Raw genomic sequence first — 25,897 nt, forward strand, 5'->3', positions numbered from 1 at the left:
CCCCGTGAAGAAAAGGATGTCAACAGCCAGTCAAGAGCAACAGAGACGACACGTAACGTTAGAATTATGTAACTGGAAATTGGGCCCTTTCCTTCTTTGGTGCACTCCTTCGCTTCTCATCTGGTGCATTCCACCAAAACTTTATCGCCTACCTGACACTCAACAGTGCATACATACAGTGTACATGCATGCATTTTACCGGTTTAGCTGGAAGAGAATTCACCACAGTCTGACCAAATTAGACGAATATTGTGCAATGCCGCTGCCCAAGAAGATAACATGGTCGATGTGGAACGCCGTGCCAGCATTTACTTTCAACACATTATGCATGTGCGCCTGTCAGGTCTGTTCTGATTTCCTCAATTGTGTTCCATGCATGGAATCTCATGTCCGTCGTTCAAAGCAGCTCACCATCATTATTAACAATAGAACGATACGTTTGATCTAAACGCAGTATGACTACATAGCGATACTGGAGAGCACAAGCGGACCATCTGAATGTCTTCAGTTGGTTTCATGCGATTGCTTCCACTGTTGCCAGAAGCAGCAGGTGAGTGCAGGGAACCGATAAGTATTCCTGACGTTCCTTGACAGTTACAGTCAGTGGCATGCCCTGGTGCAACCCAGTCCTGACATATTTGGCCAGGGAGTCGTACTGAGATAGCCGGCTTGCACAGTCCGAGTGTTGACGACTGTTCAATGAATTCAGAATTTTACAGACAAACAACCCTATTATGAACGCGTTTTTGTCTGTAGCCCTGCCACTTGACATGAATACTAGTTAGTAGCAGCCCATACAGTTGCTATGACGATTCCAAAGGCATTACGTAGCCGTCACTGAAAACATTATGATCTGAGCACGAGTAATTACTTACATGTGCATTGCAATGCACGCTGGACTTGGTTCTCTTTGAACAGCCCCTGTCAAGCATCTGCAGCCACCGCGCCCATCAATAAACTTCTTCATCGTGAATTCTCACCTGGTGAACGATAGATGAAAGCCCAACCCACATTCGACGCTCAAAGCAAGGCGATTTGTAGTCACGCACGCCACACGACTTGAGTTCGGAGTGATACAGACAGAGAGAGAGAGAGCTGCACTGATCGGGAGCGCTAGCAGAGGGAGGAAGAATACCAGGGACCACGGAACGATGGTAGCTCGCGGGAGCGTAATGCCTCTGCCACTGCTCGGTGGTCTGATTCTGTTCGGCGTGCAGCTCTGCACGGCAACGAACATCCTATTCATCCTTGCAGGTCAGGCTCAGTACACAGGAATAGGGCTCATTGAAACCGTGTTGCTGATATAATTATCTGTATTATATAAACTGTTATGTGTAGTAGGCACGATATGCTGTCTGTATAAGGACTCAAAGTTGAACATTTCAGTACATAATTATGATAGTTGGCATCAGCGCAGTGTGGTGGGTATTGACCTACTGCCCCGGACGTGATTTCCAGCATATTGCAGGTGGAAGCGTGCTGCACCCATTCGATAGTGAATGACAACACCGGTGATAACGTAACGTTATGATAGGCATACTGACTACTGGCTACTACAGTATGCTGGAGGTACACTGTACACTGTAGCTGAAGGCTGCTCCAATTTTAGGCACGTAGCGTTGAGGAAATGTGCTATTTCCCATCAGAATCCTTGCTAGTGGTGGGTTGTCGGAGTTCTCATTCAGCACCAGACAAACCAGTATTCCCGCTCGCTAGAGGGTTGTTTGGACCTGGCTAGGTGTTGTGGATGGCTGTAGTATTGAAGGTTGCACTGGTGTCGTGATCAACAATGACTATGATTGTACAATGTAGGTCACACCAGGCACATGCATTGGGGTGCAGTTGTATTCATAGCGATCGAATACCAGTATCATTGATCACCATTGTGAACACGACAACAGTAGTAGTACTACCTACTTGTGCCAAACTAAAAGACTGGCACTTCAGTTGTGTCAGGTGAAATCCAGCCGGAATTGCACTTTTCAGAGGCAGAGGGGCGAACTGATTTGATGACTGCAATAAAAACGTGCGCAAGAGAACGCTCAGGAGGTCGAAGGCGAGTGGCAACTGTACACGGTCCGGATTTCATTTGCCACAGTCAACAGCACCAACACTACTGCCTTTGTTACTACTTTTATGACTATTCATATCCCAAGGGTTTAGTTGGGTAATGCATGTAGTTCGCATGTAGTACACTGAGGACGATGCACATGTACATGACATGTATGTGCCCGGTATACAGTTAATCCACAGGAGTGAACTGTGGCGAAATGAATTTCTATGGGGCGCAATAAGCCTCCCCAAACACAGATTGCCAATTCCCAGCAATGCATTCCGATAGGGCGTTGAACCTATAGGTCCGTTTGCCACTATGTTAGTTTACCGGGGTCCCTTTCACAGCATAATTCAAGCCTGTTGCGAAATTGATATGATAAATGTCGTGCCATCTGTCCCCGCATGCTGCATGGTGCGGGTCGATTCATGGGGAAGGTAACATTTTATTGAACCACACAGCGTAGGAACAGCATTCTTATCCAATAATTTTGGGGCAAGGAATTCCGCGCGGCCACATGTCATATCAACCTGTACGGCTACATGTGGGCTGGGGAAATATCAAAACATGGCTTATTTCAATTTCACTCAACCTTGCAACCAAATATGGGTGCACTGTACAAGTTTTCAGCGCTTGGCAAGGGGAATGATAGCAATTACAACGGCCCTAAATCTCCGTACAGCCTCCTTTACAGGCAAAAGCAACACAATATGATGAGAAACCAGGGTATGATAGGAAGAAAATACCTTACAGGCGTGGAAAATAGGTCTCGTGAGAGTGGCGAGAGTTTTACCTTAAAGCACAACTGGTCTAGATCGGGGTTTCATCCACCGCCAGCTCCCTGAGCTCGCCCTCGCATCGCCCTAAATTGCAGTTTTGCAGGCTGTATGACCTCGAAAGGTAACGCTCAGAACGTGCAGGGGCTAAATATTGGAAAATGGGCCTGATCGTACCACAAGGCGTTTTTCTGTGGTGTACTGTACTGTCAGGTCAGGCGATCGATTTGTTCAGACAGCTCACACACATGGCGTTTGTCAGCCTTCTGATCTGTTCCATTCCCCACAATTTCCGACAATGTCACCAGTGCCAGTTGTTGGCATGCACATGTAGTATTTAATCACGTGTTATGCTCTCCTTGCCCACTTATGGCAGACTGTTAAAGGTGCACACGAGGAAATTGAATGCTTATGGAGCGGAATTGGCTCTGGATTTTCTTCAGACGCAGACTATCCATGGACATACATGTACATGTACATGTACATGTAGGAGATGAGACCATGGTTGTAGGTGGTACATGTACATATACATGTAACTCAAAATTCACTTATACGGTTCGAAGACATTGTGATGGTATTGACTTTTTTGATGGATCAAGGATTATTAAGCATGTCGGGGACTCTCAACAAACAAAGGAATGATCATCGAGGGAATTTCTACACATGTACAATGTACGTAATGTGTGAGATGAAGTGAGGAGGGAAAGGAGGTGACAATTTAGTGGGGAATGGAGAAAGTGAAGTGAGAAGCCAGTAGAAGTACAGAGGAAAGGGGTTGAATAATGGTCAGACTGGCACTGGGTGAAGACTGTCGACGGTGCTTCGCAGTTACATGTATGCCTGAGAAGTGAGAACGAATTACAATAATAATTATATTGATTTTGTTGCTCTGCTGTTCTGACTGATAGTAACACAATGCGACATGGTGATAAAGACACCATACGAAATGGTGGAAATGCTAGTAAACGTTTCGTGTTGTGAATAAACCTGTCCTCAAAGTAAACGTCTGCCCATACGTGCTCTCTAGGCTGCAATGGTGCCATTTCACCAGGTTTGTCTTTACCACCATTATTATTATCACAGAAAACCATAATGTTATATTTAAAGAATCACGAAACAAGTATACCCCGGATGATGAGCAAATGTAATAATATACATGTCTGTCTAGGATTCAGAGTAAGAATCCGTTTTGTGCCTTGTAGTCACACTCTCTGACTGTGGAATGATGGTCTGGTTGCCGTGGTGGGCATTGGCGGGCGCAGTTAGTCATGACTCGTAACATGTTGTCCTTTCTCTTCTTGCCCATGATTCATTAACAAATTTGTACTGCACTCCATATCTGTTGCTGGTAGATGACCTGGGTTATGGAGATGTGCAGACGTACCCTAATCCTTCTTCGCCGCATGGACGAATGGCTACACCCAGATTACAAAGTAAGCGAATATCATTATTATACACGAAGACTGTTTCCAATTAATGAATACGTTGCTCGTGGCATTTTTTTTACTGAATACCGCAGTACCATCAGATGCTGCACAGCGGGGGCGGTGGCATATTGGATGGAAGTGGGGGCGGAGCAAAAGTAACTCCTCCGACCAAAGGTCTCGGAATCATCGTTACTCCTGTGCGCCGATACATAGGGGAAAAGAACCATGTGCATCCAAGAGGGAAGCACCGGTTTTGCAAACGATAATGGGGAGAATTTGAGATTGAGGTAGGACAAAACAATAGTAAAAGCAGTGCACCGTAGGAAGATGGAGAGAACGGATAATCGGATGTTAAGGCTGAGCGAAGGGGATCAAAGAGGGGTAGAAGGGAGCTTGAGTGCGGTCAGTATAATTAGGCTGGTGTGTTGGCTGCGACGGAGAGATCATAGCCTGTCTGTGGCCCACTCCCACTTGCTGCGCCGCAAATGGTCGTTGACATTTTTCTTGAACGTGTGCATACCTTTGCGAGAAGGGGGAGACTGCAGAAGGGTAGGTGGGAGCTGATTCCACGTTGCGATGAGGGAGTGGGGAAATGAGCGGAGCGTGTTGTTTCGTGACTGAGGAGGAAGAATACAGGTGAGTTGTGATGGATGATGTGTTGCAGATCTGGTTGTCTCACGAGTAGACATGCGGCATTGCGGTGCGGCTGCTGAGGGTGGCAGAATGGCTTTCACCATTTCCGGACCCTCCACAAAGTGCAGCTTGTACAGAAAGCAGAGCCCTGCTACGGTACGGCGAATGTCGAGGCTCGGGAGGTATGATCCATCTCCAATTATGTGCAGGGCACGGCGCTGGATGGCAGTGAGGCGGGCCAAGGTGGTGGGGGCTGCGCTCATCCACACCAGCATGCCATACTCTAACACAGGGCGAGCAGTGGTGGCTGATGGTCAATGCCTGCGACTTTGTGGGCTCGAACTTGATCCTCCACCTGCTTCCCCATGCTGCCAGTGAGTCTACTGCCTGCTGGGGGATTGCTGTCTCTTCTGGCAGTCTGATTCGGGTGGTGATGCACTTGTAGAGAGTTGTGTCGTCAGCGTACACAGCCAGCTTCGCCCCATCAGGCAGGTGGTCTTCTGCGTCGTTGACGTACAGAAGGAAGAGGGTGGGGCCGAGGATGCTGCCCTGCGGCACGCCAGATTGGATTCGGCGGGTCGGTGAAGACTGGCCGCCTATGACGACACGGATGTGGCGGTCTGTCAGGTAACTCCGGAGCCAGGCAAGGAGGGGGCCACTTATGCCGCACCGCTCAGCCTTGTGGAGGACGCCGTTGTGCGAGACCTTGTCGAAGGCCCCGGCAATGTCTACTGCGAGTACCCTGACGAGGCCTCCACTGGCAGCTGCAAGGCTCCACGCATGCTGAAGAGCAATCAGCAGATCAGAGGTTCCCAGTCCAGTGCGAAAGCCAAACTGCCTGTGAGAAAGGATGTCATTCTTCTTCAGGAAGTTGGACAGGCTGCGGTTCACGATGGACTCCATACACTTAGACATTATGGGCAGTAGTGATATCGGTCGGCAGTTTCTGGGGTTCGACTTGGGGCCTTTCTTGTGTACCGGTACGACGTTGGCAACTTTCCACATGGCAGGTTGATGACCACTGCAGAAGCACAGGGTAAACAGCTTGGATAGGGGCAGGGCCAGAGAGTCGGCACATTTTCTCAGCACTCTAGCGGGTACTGCATCAGGCCCTGTGGCTTTACTTGGATTCAGGGCTCGGAATGTCCGGCGTACGGTGGCTTGGCGGAAGTGCACTGTTGCAAGCGTATTTGCGGTGCGCTGGCGGACATGCGGGAACGGCCCCGACTGTTCTGCAAAGTCATCGTCTAGGCTGCACTTCTGGGCAAAGTACTTCCCGATGACGTTAGCCTTGTCGTGGCTTTTGGTGCATTTCATCATGCCATCGGAGTCAACCAGGACTGGGATGGAGCTGTCCCGGCCATGCCCTCCAACTCGTTTAAAGGGGAAGTCCGGTGAAAAATTTAAATTTCAGGGTTGGTAGAGTTTCGGCCGCTGAGTCGAATGGTGTTGGTCCCACGTGTCTCCGACAAAGCGTTCTCGAGATATTTCCGTTTGAAAAACTGAGTTTCGGGGGCTGCGCCATGACGTCATGCGGCCGCGCCACACCCTCTGCAACGTCATAGCGTGCAGCTAGGTCAAAAGGAGTGCGTGAAAGCAATAGTGTCAGTGCTATTTCAAATGATTTGGCGACTGATATTAGGTGGTGCAAGCGACCCCGAAGACATGTAACTCCTTGTGAGAGTGAGGATGCAGCCATGGCTGACCTTCATGAGTTCGGTCTGGGGCTGAGAACCTCGGTAGTCAGCTGAAGAAATGGCCGCGCGGGCCGGTCAAGAGTGAGCGCTACTGAGTTTCCGACTGATGAAGAAGCAGCAGCTATTGCAGACGAGGCTGATGTAATTATCAGATCGCTGGAGAGCAGGGTCGCCAAAATGGAGAAGAGTGATGCGAGTGCTCTAAATGTTGTTCCATACCGATTAGATTCGCTTAGACTCCAGTAGCCTGCCACATGGTGATGTTTTGGTGCGAACTTGGAATATTTCGGACTACTCAATTGGAGAACAGTGCAGGCTCTTTGAACCACGGGCACGACTCTTCGCTCCCAACGCTATGGAATCTGAAAGTTCTAGGTCCGAGAGCTGTTCGCTGTTTTGTCACTTGTCACGGTTGTGCACTCATCGCTGTAGCATAAAATAATGAGGCGCCGCGGGTGCGGAAAACTAAAATTTTCTTTCTCAAAGCACAACCACCGGCACCGGCAAGGAGAAACGCACGTTCTCTGACTACATGACTGTACAATACGACTGATACGAGTGTAGTACATGACAAGTCCGTGTGTTGACTAGTTTTCTGAGTCTTGTGTCAGTTCTGAGTTGTGACATGAGTTTGTTGACTGCATGCACTACAGCTAGATAACACACTGCACGCACTGCATGCACGCAGCGCAGAGCGCATAGACCATGTAGACGGGCTAACGGAAAAGTCCAACTCGGAAACGGCTAAAATACGGTATAACCTCCAGATTTACCGAGCTGAAAATCACAGGGTACGTAGTGTTTGTAACACTGAATCGAATGGTCTTGGTCCGAAGAAGCTGCGATAAACGGCTCCCCAATCGAACGCGCTCCGAATATGGCCATTTTTGTACACAACTAGATGGTGTGGCTACCTGGCTGCACGCTGTGACGTCATCACCTGGATCTGGGTGATGCGCGCTCAAATTCGCACATGTTCGATTGGGCGTATCTGACGAACCATAAGCCGCAGCCTCCTCGAACAAAGACCATTCGACTCAGCGCCCCGAACTCTACGGACTGTGAAATTTAAATTTTTCACCGGACTTCCCCTTTAATCAAGCTCCACCACTCTCTGTCCTGCAGGCTGCCCGTCCGGAGCCGTTGCTTTACATGGTCGAGATGTCTGGCTTTGGCTCTTGCTAGACATCTTGTTGAGTCAAGGCATGCTAGCTTGTATATACACCGGAGCGCTCCATTTCTGGGGTCATCGCGGAATTTCCGCCAGGCATTGCGCTTTCTGTCAACTGCTGCAGAGCATGTTCGCACAATGGCTGTGCTAGCCAGTTCAAGGAGTGAGGCCGGAAATAATGACAACATGGTACTCATTCAAAAACCAAATAATCGGTGGTTGATGTGCGGTGTACGAGCACCAACATTTAACATCATGCTGCGAAGAATGAATATCGGTGTCTACATGATCATGTGGCCACCGATAAAGATGTCAAGGATACAGACCTTTCTGGCCTGTATCTGTGTTCATTTAATCCTTTGATGCACATGTGTTCCTCTCATTCTGAATCAGAATCACTCTAGACTATTCTGACAAGACCATCTTGAGTTGTGCTCTCAGCGTTGGCGTCAGCGTGATATACGAAATTTTACATTAATGTTCAAGAGTTATGTGAGCCAACGCCGTGAGCTACCCTTTGTTCACATCCGTTTCTTGTGTGTGTGTACTCGTGTCTAGAGCTGACAGAGGAATCCATGATGTTCACTGATGCCTATACGGGTGCACCCGTGTGCGCGCCATCCAGATGTGCATTGGTAAGTGGTAAGCCGTACTCAAGAGTCTTTCTGGAGTAAAGCCGCACTTAAAACACTAGGAATTCACCTAAAAGAAGTCGTGCAGCTTATACTACTGTACGATTGTCAAATTAACAGTGATACAATTTTAATGGGGTTGATGTCTGCATATCGTGACAAAAATCTGAGCGCAGCTTCTACTCCAGAAATACCATAATTTAATCATGGTGCATGTCTTAGTCCCTAGATGCATCAAGGATTTTTATTCTTTATTCAGTGAGTGGAAGGCTATCCCTGATAATAAAAAGCACGATGCGGTCGTGGCTCAGCCGACCAGGTGTTGCTAATTGCAGTGATGATGTGCGTGCGTGCGTGTGTGTGTGTGTGTGTGTGTGTGTGTGTGTGTGTGTGCGTGTGTGTATGTCATATCGTGCCTATCTTCAACAGATGACGGGCAAGCATCTTGGTCATTGTACCGTCCGGTCGAACGGACCCGAGCTCAACTCCTCCGATGTCACCGTCGCCCATGTCCTAAAGAATGCTGGATATCACACAGCCCTGATAGGGAAATGGGGACTCGGTATGCTCACACTACTGCCGTGCTGTGGTCTTTGGTTTAGAACGGGGTAAAAGTTAAAACATTGCGAGTGGACGTCCATACACTACGCTCTCCTTACAAGAAAAGTTCTTGAAAACGTGATGAAGAGCTAGTGAGAAGGCAGTCTATAGCGATTCCCACAAGGCCACAACTGCAGGTCTGAACGCTCAATAACATGTACATTCATTCGTACTGCTCCTGGGACAGGTTCGGATGCTACACGTCCATGTCCATGTACATGTACTTACATGTAGCCATTGTACATGTATGTGTCAGACAATTATAAGTTTTTAATACCTCGAAAACCTACGGCAGCAATGCGTAAATTTCTGATCGAAATTCCGTGGGTGATTTGTGTCGTGTAATCCACAGGTTCCAACGGAACGGTTGCCTCTCCCAACAACAAAGGATTTGACTTCTTTTACGGCTACACCAGCCAGGAGAACGCGCACGATTATTACCCACCGTTTCTGTGGAGAGACATGGTACGCAAAGGAATAGATAATAGTGGTTTATGATAGCCATCCTTTCCAAGTTTTGTTTTAGGGGCAATAGCCTATTAATAGATGTTGTGGGAGTGCACAGTTCCAGAGCATACGTTTTAAAATTAACCGAAAAAGTTGACATCTAAAACATTCTCCATCATCTCCCAATCAAAATGGTCTTCCCCACATGGCATGACCAGTGTCTGTACATCGGGAAACAATTTCTGAAGAGCCACTAATCTACACATGTGTACAGCTAATTGCTCAAGGGTGTCTCTGTGTGTTTTGTGCCTCACCTGTTACCCGCAGGAACACGAAGTGATCGCTAAGAACATGAATGCATCGCGAAAGACGTGTGGCAATCCTTTCACGACCAACTGTGTCTGGGCCGAAGGTATAAATAATTACACGCTTGCAAACCCACTGTGCATCGTTTAGGGATCCTGATTCTGTTTTGGAATTTGCATCCAATTTCTGCATCCGTACTGGCCAGTGTATTTTTGAGTCCGACTCCCGAGTCACACCACCACAAGGCGACATTCTAAGTTTAGCATTATTAGTCCAAGTACTGGAGCGGGGCGTGAGAATTTCAGTTTACACAGCAAAACCCGTTCTGACGTCGGTCCAACCTTCATTGCAATGATGTACATGATTGTATACTTGCGCGAGCTGCTTACCAGTGTATGTACATGTAGCTATGAGCAAAGAGTGCAACAGAGATACTGTGAACGTATATTACCGTATTTTCCGGGGTATAAGCCGCATGGGGGTATAAGCCGCACCCCCCTTTTTGAGGCAAAATATTGACTAAAAGTTGGTATTCGGAGTATAAGCCGCACCCACAAACCAAGATTTTTCACACTCATTGACAAATGGCCTTTCTACAAATTTATTATGGTTATGGAGCTAAATACCATGTTAGATCAGATTATGAAGTGTTAGTGCACAGCAGGCTGATCACTCCATGTCATCTGCACTATCTTCAGTCTCGCTGCCACTGTGTTGATCAGCAACACAGGCGCGAAGCTGAGTCGAATGACATGTCACATGACGTCAGCATGCATACTGATATTATGCTAAGCATTCATTCGCGCAAGCATATTCGGTGTATAAGCCGCAGGGGCGATTTTGGTCCGATTTTTAGGGAAAAAAAGTGCGCTTATACCCCGGAAAACACGGTACCAGTACATGTATTATGGAATCTCGCTCCTAGGGGATTGATGCAGGGTGGGTTGCTCACTATTGTGTGGTTGCGTGTGCGTGTAGACCTCTTCATCAACGAGACGTTGGCCCTACTCCGTGAGCACAAGAACGCGGAGCGAGACTTCTACATTTTTCTGGCCTTCACCACACCACACGCCGGAGATGTTGGATCGGTAAGACACATTAATACAACCCGGTACATAATAAAATTATGCATTACAACTAGCATGCTGAAGACCAGTTTGGATTCGGCAACCAATGGAACTTGATATCTTTTAAGATGATATTGTTGGCCCCATTACCAGGTGAGCATACATACAAGTATCCTTGACATCGCCTACACTGGCTACAGTACATTGCCTTGCCTGAGTCAAACAGCATCTCTACCACTGCTCAGGTGATTGTCTTGACTTGCGACAGGCATTGTATTAGGGTTTCCTAGGTCAGTGGGAATTCAATAATAATTGCAAAGTACCTCTAAGACACGTACAGACCCATGTATAATCAATGACTTACATTGTATAGTCGAAGATCTGGATATCCGATGCCAAGACTGGCAAGAGAAAGGAATGCATGTTATGTCCGGGGTACTTTATACATGCACCGAAGTCTCACTGCATATTTCCAGCAGAGGAATTCCATTCTAGGCGCACAATGATGTTAGAACGATGCTTGTCTTCTTCCCCTCGCCTACATGTACATGTACATGTATGTGTTCCTCAGAACAAAGAAACCGGTGTTCCTGCCCCTGACGAGGGTATTTACGCGGACAAATCCTGGCCCGATGTAAGTACCCCCCGTGGACATGGAGAAAGTTTTAAAGATGTTTTGTTTGAAAAGTGTTTGCTCCCCCCACTGGAGCTCGCGCTATTCCGCCGACTGGACTTGACACTTGACTGACTCACGACTGCCATCCAGAGCACACGAGAAGTCCATTGAACCTTCGACTGGGCAAACCTGCAAGAAAGCACCACTCCCTGCTCTTTACACAGTGTTTCGGGGAATTCACCCCTCCGGGGGAGCAAACCCTTTTCAAACAAATCATCGCCGAAGTCGCAACCACTACATGTACTTCGTAAGATGTTTTGTACCAAGTCTTGTATTTTACCAGATGTCATCTGCCTTCCCCAGGCCCATCATCCTATCGAAGCTCGTTGTGTTTATCGTAGTTACACTGGCAAAGGGCTCTGAATTTATTCTTCGTTATGGTCGATTCAAGAACATTGCTGTTCACTTGACGTGCATGTAACTGCGATCGGTTCGGTTAGCCAAGACAATCTTTGCTGGTGAGACCTAACTGACAGAGTCGAAACAGCGGACTATCCGGAGAATCAGTTCAAATTGTTGGTCGACCATGAGTGTACAAGCATTGTAACATGGCGGAGGTAGCTTTAAAAAAATTACATTCTTCTTGAAGTACATGTACAGTGCTGGCAACTGAAATCCGACCCCCTGGGAGGCGCGGCGGGCCGCACAGGGGGTCGGATTTCAGTTGCCACCACTGTACATGTGTTGGCTGAGTTTGTCGCAGCGTTTTCCTCTATGTTAAGTACTGATAAAGGTCCTTTGAAGGTGCTGGAAGGCCTCACTTGCACTGTGATTGCCTGGTTCCAGACGAATGAGACTGCACGATGACATTGTTCAGGAATCACTGCAGCCATAATCCAGACCAGGAGAAATACGCGTGTTGGAAACTTCACAGAACCTGAACGAACATCAAACGAAAGTGTACTGACAGTGTAGTACGTCGGTGCCGGGTGGAAGGAGATTGCGACTTTAAGTTAATACACTGTACATGTACCTAGTATGTGTTTGTGTTTGTGCTCAATAATATGGTGTACTTGTACATGTGTTGACGGATTTACGTCGATCCCCCCCCCCCCCCCCTCCAGACATGTTCTTTCTGCTTCTGTGATAATTGCAGGTGGAGAAGCACTTCGCCTCCTGTGTCCACAAGCAAGACGCACATGTGGTAAGCCTAGTTTAGGCAATAGGCAACTAACTGACAGTGGCCCTGATCTGCTGAGGGCATTCACCAATCATATCCCTAAGTGTTCGTCTGTTTGGTAACTCATTTCATATGGGTACAGCAGACCGACACCCGTCACCGCCGCCACCAACAGCAACAGCAGTAACCACGAAAACAACAACGAAAACAACATCAGCGAAAACAACAACAACAACAACAACAACAACAACAACAACAGCAGCAGCAGCAGCAGCAGCAGCAGCAGCAGCAACAACAACAACAACAACAACAACAACAACAACAACAACAACAGCAGCAGCAGCAGCAGCAGCAGCAGCAGCAACAACAACAACAACAACAACAACAACAACAACAACAACAACAACAACAACAACAACAACAACAACAACAACAACAACAACAACAACAACAACAACAACAACAACAACAACAACAACAACAACAACAACAACAACAACAACAACAACAACAACAACAACAACAACAACAACAACAACAACAGCAACAACAACAACAACAGCAACCACCTTATTGGCCACTGGCTATCGTGAGAATAAAGATTTGAAACCACTGAAGCAACAGCTACAACAGCAGCAAGCTGCTATGGCAGAGATCTACATTTCCCCTCTACTCTCTATACTGCTGTACCTACATTTTGTACATTGTATAACATTATAATTAAATTAACACGGACAGTAAAAGCACTGTGACGTCATTCACACAGGAGCCAGATCAAAAGCTGCCCAAGCAGAGCAGACATGGACCAGCGCAACAAGATAGTCGTGTGGAAATAATATTTCGGACAAGCAAACTGCTACATCGATAAATTTTCGGCATGGTGTAACATTCCAGACAGTTTTATGAACTGAATCAATAAATTATAATGCGGATCGTTAGAACTTGATGGAACATAAGAACTGTGAATGAAAATGGGCTCACTAGCTAGACAATAATAATAGTTTGACGCAGTTGTAAAGGAAAAAAATGTATAGACCGTATTCTTCATAAATACAGGTAATCTCTATTGATGGCTCAATGACACTTTCCAGGCGATAATTCTGACCAGTCCTCTGATAAAAATTACAACATTTGCAATTACATCAACAGTTTAGGTTCAAGTACGACATAATAATTATTATGGTTCAAGTGAGACATAATTATGTGTAACACTGATTCCAATGCTTTCTAGAATTCCACAGTTTTTCAATCTCTTCAACAACAAAAACGATAATTTGTCACGAGACTGGATGATGACTAATGTATCATTTGCCAGTACATCAAATCCAGACATTTGTAACCGAACAGGGGTTTTCAAGTTTTCAGTCTACAAACCTGTACTGTTGACCCAACTTCTTTCTTGACTTTGGTGAGCGTTGAGGTTGGAAGTGGCGTACCGGTGCTGCATTCACATGTACATGCGCCTTCCCTGCATTATTCTGGACAGGTTTCCTTTTGTAAAAGCTTGGATGACCAACAGGAATTTTGCGAGCGGTACTTCCCCTTCGCAATACGCCAGCAGTGCGTTTCCGTACGACCGGTGGTGGCGGCGGTTTGGTGACAGGAAATCTCCGGACTGGCGGTGCGGTCCACTGTGACATGCCACTGGGCAGGTGCGAGGCGCATGCGTGGAATGCGTCGAGGATCGGCTTCATCGCCGCGTCCTTGATGGTGCGCGACAGCGATTTCGGCGTGTCCGGCCCCCAGTCCTGGACGCGAGCGCCCCAATAGTGGTTCATTCTCAGCACACTATTGTTTGCCGGTACGGACAGGCCGGGGACCGAGAGGAAATTGTGATGAATGGAAGCGCTGACAGCCTGCGGGTTGCAGCGGTAGATCGGCTTCACCAAGTCGTTCGACCGCAAGCCATCTCTACGCCAGTAGCGGCCGAACAGGTGGCGCTCCGTGTGTGGGTGAGGTGCACCGAGATGCAGGTAGTTGCCCATGGTGACCTCCAAGATGGCGGCGTCTTTCAAACTGACATGCAGCTGACTGTACACCTCTTTCTCCCGCAAAGTTTTATAGCGAGAGTTATCCTCATCGTCATCGGATTTGCTCAGGTAAATCGCCTGTCGACTGTAGTACTCTCGAGGTGCACTGTTCTTCAGCTTGGCGACATAGCGAGCCAGAAACCCTGGCTTGGTGTCAATCGGGGAGAATGGGTACTCGTCGATGTCGATAGCAATTTGCCAATGCGATTCGCAACCGTAGCGCTGGATGGCTGATTGGTAAGCGGTCACCTGCGTTCCGTCAATCGAGTAGGGCTTGGCATGCGCACTCCAGTCGATGTAGGTGAGAAATCCGGTCTCCTGGTACTGCCGCACGCCGCTCTGGAGTGATTCGCTCTGCTCGTGATAGGCATCATACAGCAGCACGTGGCCGACTCCAGCGTACCGCAGATAATCCAGCCAGGTGAGCACCTCCTGCACGCCCAGCTGCGCCAGGTCAGCCTTGTATACACGCACCAGTAGCACGGCGGTCAGCAGGAACATGCGGTCGGTCCGTCGATGGTGCTCCTTCGTGCAGTGTCCATAGTTCCAGCCACGTCGCGCCGCCTCGCCCTGCGACACATATGTGGACCTCTGAAGCTTGGCCGGACGTGGTTGGGCCCACTTGCAACTCTGTGCGTCCAGGAAGGATCGGTCATGATGCCAGATATACTTCAGGGATTCCTTCGACGGCGTTCCTTCCGGACTGAAGAGAGGCAGTGGCTTGAGAGTCGGTTTCTTTTTCCTTTTCGTGCTTGCTTGATAGTCAGCTTGGTCCTGATTGTCGCCATTGTAATCGTCATCATCGTCATCGTCATCATCATCACCATCAAATGACACATCCTTCATGTTCATTTGCGGGAGAATGGGTCGCTGAGCCGGCTGACGCTTGCGCCCGGTTTTCATAGGAGCTTGTCCCTGGCGTGTTTGCAATCCATTGGTTCTTCTGTCAGTGTCGACAGGCTCAAAACTGTCTGCAAAATCAACGATTCTGGGCGAGTTCTGCCGAGCATTTTGCAAGAGGTATGCTCCACCATTGGCACCATCGCCATTATTGCCGTTGTAATCGTAATCGGACTGCTGGGCTCCAACTCCGTCGTCATTGAGATTTGATTGACCGTCGTCATAGCGATGTGACTGGAAGTGTGATTGTTCCGAGGCTTGTCGATGCTTCGGCAATGTACCTCCCCACTGACCGTTATCTTGCTGATCCTGATAGCGGCCGCGACGGGCTACGGGATACTGGACGCCGGCGTTTTCCTTGGGAAAGCGGATAGCTTGCTGCGCTGGTTGCTGGTCACGCCATTGCATGGGCATGGGTCTATCTTGTGTGCGACTGGGAAACCTGCGTGCCTGCTGATGATAATTGACAGCGGCAAGTCGTGATCGACCCATGTTAGCTGGTAGCTGCTCAGCATTCTGAGATGTGTCACGGACGCCGAGCGACTGTTGCTCACGGTTGACACTATCCTGGTACGGTTGCTGCTGGTAGTCATCATCTCTAGTATCCTGCATCCCTTGTTGTTGGTTGTACTGGTTGCCAGCATCATCAGTAACAACATCTCCAGTATCCACTATCCCTTGTTGTTGGTTGTACTGGTTGCCAGCATCATCAGTAACAACATCTCCAGTATCCACTATCCCTTGTTGTTGGTTATACTGGTTGCCAGCATCATCAGTAACAACATCTCCAGTATCCACTATCCCTTGTTGTTGGTTATACTGGTTGCCAGCATCATCTCCAGTATCTTGCATCCCTTGTTGTTGGTTATATTGGTTGCCAGCATCATCTCCAATGTCCGCTATCCCTTGTTGTCGGTTATATTGGTTTCCAGTGTCGTCAGTAGCATCATCAAAATCACTTTTGCTATAGCCGTCCTCGTGGTTCGTCTTCTGCGGAACGAGTATTGCAGGATTGTTGTTGGCATACACTCCATTCAGCATGTTCTGTCCTCCTGGTGCTTTCTCATTGGAGTATTGTATGTCAGTTCTTTGCACGCCATGGATAGGGTTTTCGTTGTTATTTACCGACGGTGTAGGCAAATTTTTCACGCCATTCGAGTCGGTGAACTGTTTAGAACTGCGAGCCAGAACAGGTAGTTGAGGAGGTATCTGTTGTCGCTTAGAGGGCAGCATGGTCATATGCACCGCTTGCTCATCCCCATTACGGTGGCCTTCATCCGCATCGTCTTCGTTCTCGTTGTCTGTGTATTGATAGTCTTTATCCTGCTGTTCGGCAGTCGCTGTGTCAATCATCCTCTGGTTCTGCCCTTGCCAGTTAGGCTGATACTGTGACTGCTGATGAGAGCTAAGAGAACTTCTCACGGGGTTTCTGTTCCCATCACGAAGAGTTGCAATGACGTGGCCATCCTCATCCTGATCTTTCCAGTATTGGTGTGGAACTGAGTCAGGCCGAACCTCCACTAAATTCCCCACTTGCAGCTTGTACAGTTCCGTATGGACCAATGTTGAAGTTGCTGGTTTTGATGCCTGAGAAGGCTTCGTGGATATCACTGCCCCTTCCTGATCCGGTTCCTCTCTAGATTCCGTGGACATTGCTGTAGGTTCATTGTGCACACTTGAGGTGGCTTGGATGGTAGGCTCATCAGGCTCATCAGGCTCTTCAGTGACAGGATCTTCAGCCAACTCTAAGTCGGCAGGGTCATTGCTTTCATGCCATACGCCATCATTGTCTTGGTCGGCGTCAGGATCCTCTGTTACTGGTGAAATCACGGTGCTGATACCTTTACGGATCTTGAAATCTTCTTTCTGCCCATCCTCTAGGGAATCTTCATTATCCCGAGCGCCTGTGATTTCTTTCTGCCCTTCCTCTAGAGAATCTTCATAATCCTGAGCGCCTGTGATTTGAGACGGTTGCATCTCCGTGTCAGAGTCTGAGTCGTCATTATCCACACTGTGCAGCAGTGTGACGGCATCACGGCGGTCAATGCGTTCACGGCCGTGTTCCGTGGTGCCGCGTGCTGGAGACTTGGCGCACCTCCAGCCACTCAGTCCGCGTCGAGCGACACCCTGCCGTTCGTCATCAACGTCTTCCGCACACTTGTACTCGTTGCTAGGGAGCCACAGTTGAGCCAGCAGCACAAAACAAAGAGCTACGAAGATCGCCGCGATCTGACGTCGTGGGTGCGCACTGCATCTCGACTTGCAGCGCCGGCGAAGCACTGAACACCGAAACGACAACGACGCCATCTTACAGCATTATTGTGTCCGCCAGGGATATTATCAGCCACTGCACTTTACCTGATCAGCTGGAGTTGACCGCCCTGCAGGCGAGGTTACGTCTATGTTACAGCATTCACCTGCTGGAAGCATCCAAAGAAATAGATCCGGTTCTGTTGAGGAATGAAACCACATCAGCGTACAAAGTTTCTTGGATCAGTCCGGGACATTCGTAACATTTCCACTACTAGCGCTGTCGCTCACTTGGCTGCGCGTATCAACACGTCAGAGCCGTCAGTCAAAAACTGGATGACGCAAAGCAGTCCGACGGCAGCCTCCTTGCAAGCCTGGTAAGTCCTTTCATCGTTCCGCTGCGACAGCGGCTCCAGTAAAGTCAATGCTGCGCGAGTGGAAGAACGGCTGATTGAATTATGAAATACTTCGAGTACATACTGTGATGGTACTGCGGATGAAATATTTCACGAGCCCATTGCATTTCTTTATAGCATTAGTCGCTCGACAGGCTGCACCGCGCAAGGTTTGAGTTGAGTGGAGCGTCGGAGTGCTACAGCGAGACTAATAATAATTTTATTGTGGATTTCAGGAAGGCCTCAGGTACCCAATCTACTTCCCGGCCGGAGTGGCGTCGATTTGGCTCGTGTCAACGGCGCTTTGTGCGAGCAGTGAAATCCTGAAGTCTGAAGTGCGCAACATGCTTTCTGCTTCAGTCGGTGACACCTGGGGCGATAAAGTTAGTAGCGCCTTTAGCTGCAGGGCTGCATACTTTAGCCCTATCTCCTCCGTGGACTTGTCGGGGATGGACGATGTTCCCGTGGGTGGAATCTACACAGAGGAGAAATCTGGGGCATGCACAGCCAGGCGGTGGCGGAGATGGCAAACGCGTGAACACATGGGAGTCGACTAGTCCGAGCTGTCACTGCGCCGCTTTGACTTGAAAATTCTACATCATGAAAGTACATGGTCTAGGCCCTCACTCTTTGACGCGGTCTTGGAGAGAAATTCAGCACAGCGGACAAGACAGGTGCTTGTTGGAAAACGGGAATACTAGCCTGGACTAGACGGTTCTCAGCTGACACTTTATCAGGCACGGTGACAACTCTCAGATTCTGTTTACTTGTCGAGGCTGTACTTGTAGATCAAACTGTCAGAAGACTCGATGACAATTAAATTATTTGGATATGTGTGAGCAACAATACACGACTTGCAGTTGTCGACGACGGAGAGTCAACCGTGGAACTAAGTAGTGAGACCTTGCATTGCAGACTGTACTGCTATGCGTACCAAGTCGCAATAATCACCCAGCAGTATTACTATTATTATTGAAATACATGACTATGATGTATAGTACTTCACTAGTTTGACTTTGAGGGAAAGGCACAAACATGTACAGCAGTACACTGTACAATGTATTCATGTAGTAACGTGTGAAACCACTGGACATTCCTACCAGGGAGTAGTAAAATACAACTCCCTGATTCCTACCGTCCGTGGTGAAGTACAACAGGTGAATGCTAAATGTCACACTTCGCTGTGTGAACGCACGGTTGCGGGAGGTCAGAACAGACTAAACTGTGTAGGGCCCGGTGTGCCCGAAACGTTGCCTGGTAACAGACCTCAGTCAAGTAATTAGTTGAGTCAAAGCAAAAATTAATGATGTGAATGAGGAAAAGGGCGGGCACTGTACTGTCAGGTAATCGGTGACCGGTGCATTCTTGTTTATGCGGATTGCTGTTGCTGCTGATACTGATAGGGTCAAGTATTGGACGCACTGGATGAACTAGGACTAGCCAAGGACACGGTAAGAATACAGAGCAGGGACTGAGAGCTCCACGAGCAGTTTGCCCATTTGTTAAGTTTCTTACTTCAAGTACATGAATGTTTTGTGATAGTTTTTGTAAAGTTTTCCTACCGTTTTCAGATTATGAGTCTATGACCTTCGTAATAATAATAATAACCCATGGCTATAGTCTAGGTGCTGGTGACGACACATCCCTCTATCTACATTGTAATACTACATTGTAGTTGGGTCAAGACTACACACATGTACAGTCTTGTAGATTACAGTCATGAAATACATGTACATGGATCATCATGTGTTTCACTTCAGCCTCTGCTTCCTTCTACATGTACATGTAAATCGTGCACCACCCTATTTAAAATTCATAGCATCCCAGTGATGTACTTCAAAGTACAGAGGATGCTAATGATTTACCTTATACATGTACATGTGCATGTGCACTCACAAGAACCATTCGGGATTACTAGTACTTCGAAGTACAGCGTGTGGTTGTTACTAGAAATTTCAGGTCCAAGGCAATCTTCAGGCAACTGACGTACTATTCTCAGTGATGCATGCCGTAGTGTTAGTTCTCAAAAGAACATTGTTGGTGCTGAGCGTGTGTCTGGGAAAATGCGAAAATGCTTCTTATTTCCTCAGACTGTTACAATGCAATCATGTCATTACTCAATGATGCAGACAGCCAGACTGTTACAATGCAATTATGTCATTATGTCATTACACTTGAAACAGTAACCTCACGTTGTGGTTGTGGTTCTTGAATGTATATTCCTGACAAAGGAAGTGGCAGACGTCATGTGTTAGTAACTGGGGCTCATATCTTGTTAGCTTTCCCGAAGCTGGGCCATCACACTCCAGAAAGATAATGGAAGCACTCTTGTGGTGACACGGTGTATGCACCACCGGAATGACTGACAGTACAATTGCATGTATGGCCGAACACTAAAAGAGCACACACACATCAGGTTCTTCAACACCACTATTTAAACTTTGACATGTACAGTGTATAGTACTGTATACCCACACCTCATTAGGACGTTAGGGCTGTCGCAGCTGCTTGTACATTTATTTGTATTTTATGGTCAAAGATCGTTAATGCGCTGATTAGCCAAAACTGCAAAAGGAGAAAACTCCAGCAGCTTTGGCAGTTGACGCAAAGCCACTCGAAGCTCAGATTGCGGTCGTTGCAGTTTCAATGGATGTCAAACCCTTACTGAAGTACATGTACATTGGTGTGTATAGACCTCGGAATCACTATGTGCTGTATACATACAAAGTTAGTTGTTCAGGTTATTGACAAACAAAAGGGAACAGATGGTGCACTTGACAGTGGCATACGGGTACTTTCAGCAAACAGACTTCCCAGTTGGCCCCATGTTGGCTGGTATGCAAATACGAATGCAGTACATCAAAGTAATCGTGTTTCTGCTGCAGTGCTGCTACCCTTCATACGTTCATTGGCTTCCACTTCCTAGTAGTACTAAGTCTTGTAATTGTATAATGTCATAAAGGTGGACAGGCACATAGTCATTGTAACGTTATACCCCCCCCCCCCCCGTATCACTGGGTAGTTTTGCTTCCATCTTGGTAGGGAAGACATCCTTGGGCGCCCTGTTAGAAGGCCATAGGCCTGTTGGGTGTATCCAAGTAAAATAATAAATACTACTACTACATCTATATCTACACTACACTACAGTCCAACTCAATAGTTATTAGAGAGCACAAGTGCAAATCGAGTTGGATAAACGCTGAATTCGTTGCACACAGTGACGCAGCGGAATCCTAGATCATAACGTAGGGATGTGAAACTTGATAGAAGAGATGGCGAGTCACTCCGTGCTCGTTTCCCATTGCTTCACTCTCTTATAATAATTATTATTGATTCTGTCCGTAGAGAGGTAGTTCTAGACGGATAATGCCGCCAGAAAAATTGGCCGAATTTGGTACTTTTTCTAGTATGTTTCATGTTTTGGTGTGTGGATAAAGACATAGAGCAGAATTCAAGGAATTGCCTGCCATAAGGTTTGTATGGTCCTGCCAATTTCACTGCTTTTCGAGCGCAATCTGCCAAATTTGTGAGCATTATCCACCAAGCTCTAGTCTATAGAGAGGTCTACCAAATACAAGGTATTGCAATGTTGAACTTCCACGTTACATACATGTACATGTATTCCTTTGATCTACACATTTGTACCAAGTTATAGATGTGAGGAACGGCTCCATGGCCGGATAACACTTCGCAGTGGTCAGGTTCGTTTCTTGCAGTGCTTCCTTCTTACTCCGTAGAGTTGAAAATAGAGTCTAGAATTTGCGAGGAAATAGGAAATAGAAATTTTCTTTAGGGGAGAAACTGGAAAGTCGTGGTTTGGAAGTCAATCACAATTCACTCCCTGCTCCGGGGTAAAAAGATCATTTACTCTAACAATACACAGCTATTTATAATAATAAAAAAGAGAAACGACCACGATGGGACTCGAACCCACAATCTTCTGATTCGAAGTCAGACGCCTTATCCGTTAGGCCACGCGGTCGCACCTGGTATGATCCCGCTGCACTTACATTGTATGTATGTGTACTACTACTAGGATCAAGTGCAGTCCTATGTGCCCTTCATACAACATGTAATAATTATCTTGATTGTATTTTTCTGTGACTTGCACTCATTGCAGGTGGTCTTTTATGCCAGCGACAATGGTGCTCATAATGAAGGGTAAGTCACTTCATGACATAGAGCTGTGATAGATCACGTTACTGAAGTGCTTCTCATGGAATCCTTGGACATTAGCGGCCCAGAAACATTTCAAGGCGCTGCCAGAAAGAATAAAATGGAAACCTCAAGAGCATACTGGCAATACAATCATATAATTTACAGGTCCACAGATTGAGTATAATTATACAAGTAGTGACTGGTGGTATAGAACATGATCTGCTACGATCATGAATGCACAAATTCGACTCAACGCCGAGCTACATGACATCATGTGTTCCGTGTGCATTCATCACTGTACCTGTTCGACGAGTGGAATTTGTTTCCAGGAAGTCTTTGTAACATTATACTTTGAAAACTTCCAGAATGTGAACAGTTCAATGTACTTCGAAGTAGACTGTTCAATGTACTTCGATGTAGACAGTTCGCCCCCACCCCCTCAGAAAACGCATTACACACTCTGTGTGTGCTCCATGCTGTTGCATGATGCCATAACATGGTTTATAACTTTATAATATTCAATAAAAACGCGATCAGCTCGTGAGTATCCTTGTTTTCCTGTTCATTGTGATTTCAGCACCCATAGTTATCAGTTCTTCGAGAGTTCAGGACCACTGCGCGGCTTCAAGCGCAGCCTCCATGAGGGTGGCATTCGATCGCCACTGTTGGTCAGATGGGTAAGGTTGGCGTTACCCTTTGCCAGGGAGGAGTACAATATTGTAGAGTGCTAGCAACTGAAATCCGACCCCTGGGCGATCTCTATTTCGGAGTTTTACTATCCCGTTTTGGGTCTTTTCGATGTGAGCGCACCAACCGCTCAGGCCTGAGTCGGATTTCAGTTGCCGTAACTGTACTACTCCCTGCCCTTAACTATCACATTGAACAGGAGGTGTTTTAGAAGATATGCTCCCTCAACATTAAGTTGCGCCGGATGACATGTATACATGTGTTTATGGACATCGCAGGATGCCTGATGATTGCGAAAGCTTGAAACTCTGAGTAGCGACTAGCTAGCCTTGATTGCCCTTGTTCTTCTGTGTGTTTATAGGCACAACATTAAACATCAGGTGTCTGATGATCGCCTCAGCATGAAACTTTTAAAAGTTGTGACAAATTCCAATCTTTCTTACTTGTATGTGATACGCTCTGTGTATAGAGTACACTTCAATGATATCATTATACTGGCTGTCCAATCTTGTTTCCACATTAGCCCGATGTTGTCAAGCCGGGAACAACGTCGCCTCAGCGATGGGCCTTCTACGATTTCATGGCAACTGCAGTAAGTTGTAGCTAAGCAAGATCACGTCTGCATGTAGAATTATTATCACATTTAATACTGGGAATTGAACTTTACTAGGGTCATATCGAGCAGACAATGATTTTGCATGCGAGTCAAATAATGTTTCAATCTTCTTCTTCAGCGTCTAGATGGTGACAACACTATTCACGAGCAGCTGATGAAAGAACATGTGATAGGGTTGGGAGAACACCAACCTGATGATTCGAAACGCTCCTAAGATCAGAGAAGGATTTGACGTTTTATAGTATTCAAGGATCCGCCCAAGAACTGAATATTTGATACTATTGCGCCGAAGAAGATAAGTCATTCTCTTGCCTTATGCGAGAAACACAATGTTACGGGGGGCGGGGGGGGGGGGGGGGGGGGAGAGACTGGTTAAAAAGTGACTTGAAGAAAACGATCTTGTGTTATGACGTTTCTTGGGGTCTTGTTTCAGGCTGATATTGCCAATGTGAGCAGCAGTGACTTGCCAGCGAATGACGGCTACTCATTTGTTCCTACACTCAAGGGACAAGCACAACCACAGCCGGAGTAAGTTTAAGGTAGCTAGCTCACTGCATTAGCCCAGCTCTTGGTCCGTGGGAAAACCCCAATATTGCCCAGGTTGTCATATGTACATGTAAATGCATTAGTCTTCTTATTGTTTCCCATGTCAAGTCATCTCTGCAGAACACATGCACTCTAACAAACAAAAGGGTAAAGCATACGTATACTAATAACTGAAGTACCAGTATGCCATGCAGCTGTGTCTCTGCGAGTAGGGAATAGTCGGTGGATCCACTCATTATCATGTCACATTCATGTACAATGTATATATTTTGAAGCACAAACATGTAATGCCATTCGTGAGAGGTGTGGAGGTTTATGGTAGGGCATCCTCAATCATCGACCATTTTAAACACCAAAACAGACAAAAAGGACCAAGGAAGGCTTGTAGTTCCTTGTCCGTTTTTTCTATAAATTTATCCTTGGCTCTCCATCCGAGACCATAGTAGACGTTCTATATTATTAGCTTCTTAGCTTCTGTTTTTGGAAAGTACAGTATTGCCTTCATACTTGAAAAAGCTGAAGAGTATCGTGTTGAATGGCTCGTTCTGCAGTTTCATCTACCACGAGTACTGCGCACCGAACGAGGACAAGAAGGGTTGGGGCCAGAGTGTAGTTATTGAACCGCACTGGAAAGCTGTCAGGTAAGGTATCGCCATCTGTGACTGTAGGTCTTGTATGTAGTTCCAACTTTAGGTGTCTCTGAAGAAGTCCTCAAGGTTCTTGCTTGATTTGTGCTATTCTCTGGAATGAGTATGTCCGCCGCCGGAGATGAATCTACGGATCTCCTCTGCTCCTGTAATTATAGCATTAACCACGACTGAATTTATCGAAAGTGGTATACTTATCAGTTGGGAGAGTTGAAAAGGGAGAAAATCTGAAGAAAAGAAAATTAATTAACTTGGTGTTCATTGGTTTGAGGGAATGATGCAAACGGGAAAAGTCTGAAATAAATGATCAACTTGACTGTCACCACCTGGACTTGAACCAGGTACCCTCGCTTATGGCCAGCGATGCTGTAACCATTGAGCTATGGTGTAGTCGTCATCCAACAATCTCTTCAGACTTCGAAACTCAAGGTTCCTGTGAATTCACACAGGCAGGTGGAACGCTTGTATTGATGGATTTTTAATTTATCAAACGTTCCGGCCTGAGGTGCCAGACCACCGTATTTTCTGCAATTGCCAGTGTGAGTTTTTTGAATGTATGCGTGTGTTTATGTGCTTGCGTGGAACATGTACATGTATAATTATGTGCCTGCGTTCACGCACAATCACATGCTTACCTGTGCAGGTATGACTACAACGCTACTTCGCTGGAGCTCTACAATCTGATGGAGGATTTAGGAGAGACGAAGGACGTGGCCAGTGAAAACCCCACTGTAGTTCAGCAAATTACCAAGATCATGAGCCAGCAGCATGTTGATGGAAACTATTGTCACGGACATTAGGAACACGAATAGAATTATCTAATAATTAAGTATCCCAAAATTGAGTTTTCCTACCTCGAATGCAAGGGACAAGTATTCCTCATGCTAGGCATGTAGTTACACCAGAAATCAAATGCTCTGAGTACAATTATGGTGAACAATTTAATTGGCTCACCATCCGAGTTCATCTTAGTACAATGTATATGTTATTCGTAAGTAGAGGTTTTCGCCTTCTTGGTCCTGATCATTGTTTTGTCATATTCCCCATATAATAATACTATCAA

At 46.9% G+C, this 25,897-nt stretch overlaps 2 protein-coding genes and 1 non-coding gene across 3 annotated transcripts; 1 reads left to right on the forward strand and 2 right to left on the reverse strand.

The window, feature by feature from the left end:
• Positions 1-913: 913 nt before the first annotated feature.
• On the forward strand, positions 914-25,897 carry LOC135822582 (steryl-sulfatase-like). Its single transcript, XM_065335384.1, has 16 exons — positions 914-1,254; positions 4,182-4,262; positions 8,316-8,392; positions 8,819-8,951; positions 9,342-9,454; positions 9,764-9,848; positions 10,721-10,830; positions 11,381-11,443; positions 12,582-12,629; positions 19,584-19,631; positions 22,301-22,341; positions 22,916-23,015; positions 23,549-23,617; positions 24,075-24,169; positions 24,739-24,828; positions 25,478-25,897. The coding sequence occupies exons 1-16, from the start codon at positions 1,152-1,154 to the stop codon at positions 25,632-25,634; spliced, it is 1,413 nt and encodes a 470-aa protein (XP_065191456.1). The 5' UTR covers positions 914-1,151; the 3' UTR covers positions 25,635-25,897.
• LOC135822581 (uncharacterized) lies at positions 13,439-18,484 on the reverse strand. Its single transcript, XM_065335383.1, has one exon. The coding sequence runs from the start codon at positions 17,840-17,842 to the stop codon at positions 13,967-13,969; it is 3,876 nt and encodes a 1,291-aa protein (XP_065191455.1). The 5' UTR covers positions 17,843-18,484; the 3' UTR covers positions 13,439-13,966.
• On the reverse strand, positions 22,090-22,162 carry Trnar-ucg (transfer RNA arginine (anticodon UCG)). Its single transcript has one exon. It is a non-coding gene; the product is annotated as a tRNA-Arg (tRNA).

The sequence above is a fragment of the Sycon ciliatum genome, chromosome 8, assembly GCF_964019385.1.
Source record: "Sycon ciliatum chromosome 8, ocSycCili1.1, whole genome shotgun sequence".
NCBI lineage: Eukaryota > Metazoa > Porifera > Calcarea > Leucosolenida > Sycettidae > Sycon > Sycon ciliatum.

Excerpts from the sequence above, each read along its gene's own strand:
- LOC135822582 (XM_065335384.1), top strand. The coding sequence starts at position 1,152 with ATGGTAGCTCGCGGGAGCGTAATGCCTCTGCCACTGCTCGGTGGTCTG. Across the intron at positions 8,393-8,818 it reads CGCCATCCAGATGTGCATTG|ATGACGGGCAAGCATCTTGG; the intron begins GTAAGTGGTAAG and ends TATCTTCAACAG. Across the intron at positions 9,849-10,720 it reads CAACTGTGTCTGGGCCGAAG|ACCTCTTCATCAACGAGACG; the intron begins GTATAAATAATT and ends GTGTGCGTGTAG.
- LOC135822581 (XM_065335383.1), bottom strand. The coding sequence starts at position 17,842 with ATGGCGTCGTTGTCGTTTCGGTGTTCAGTGCTTCGCCGGCGCTGCAAG.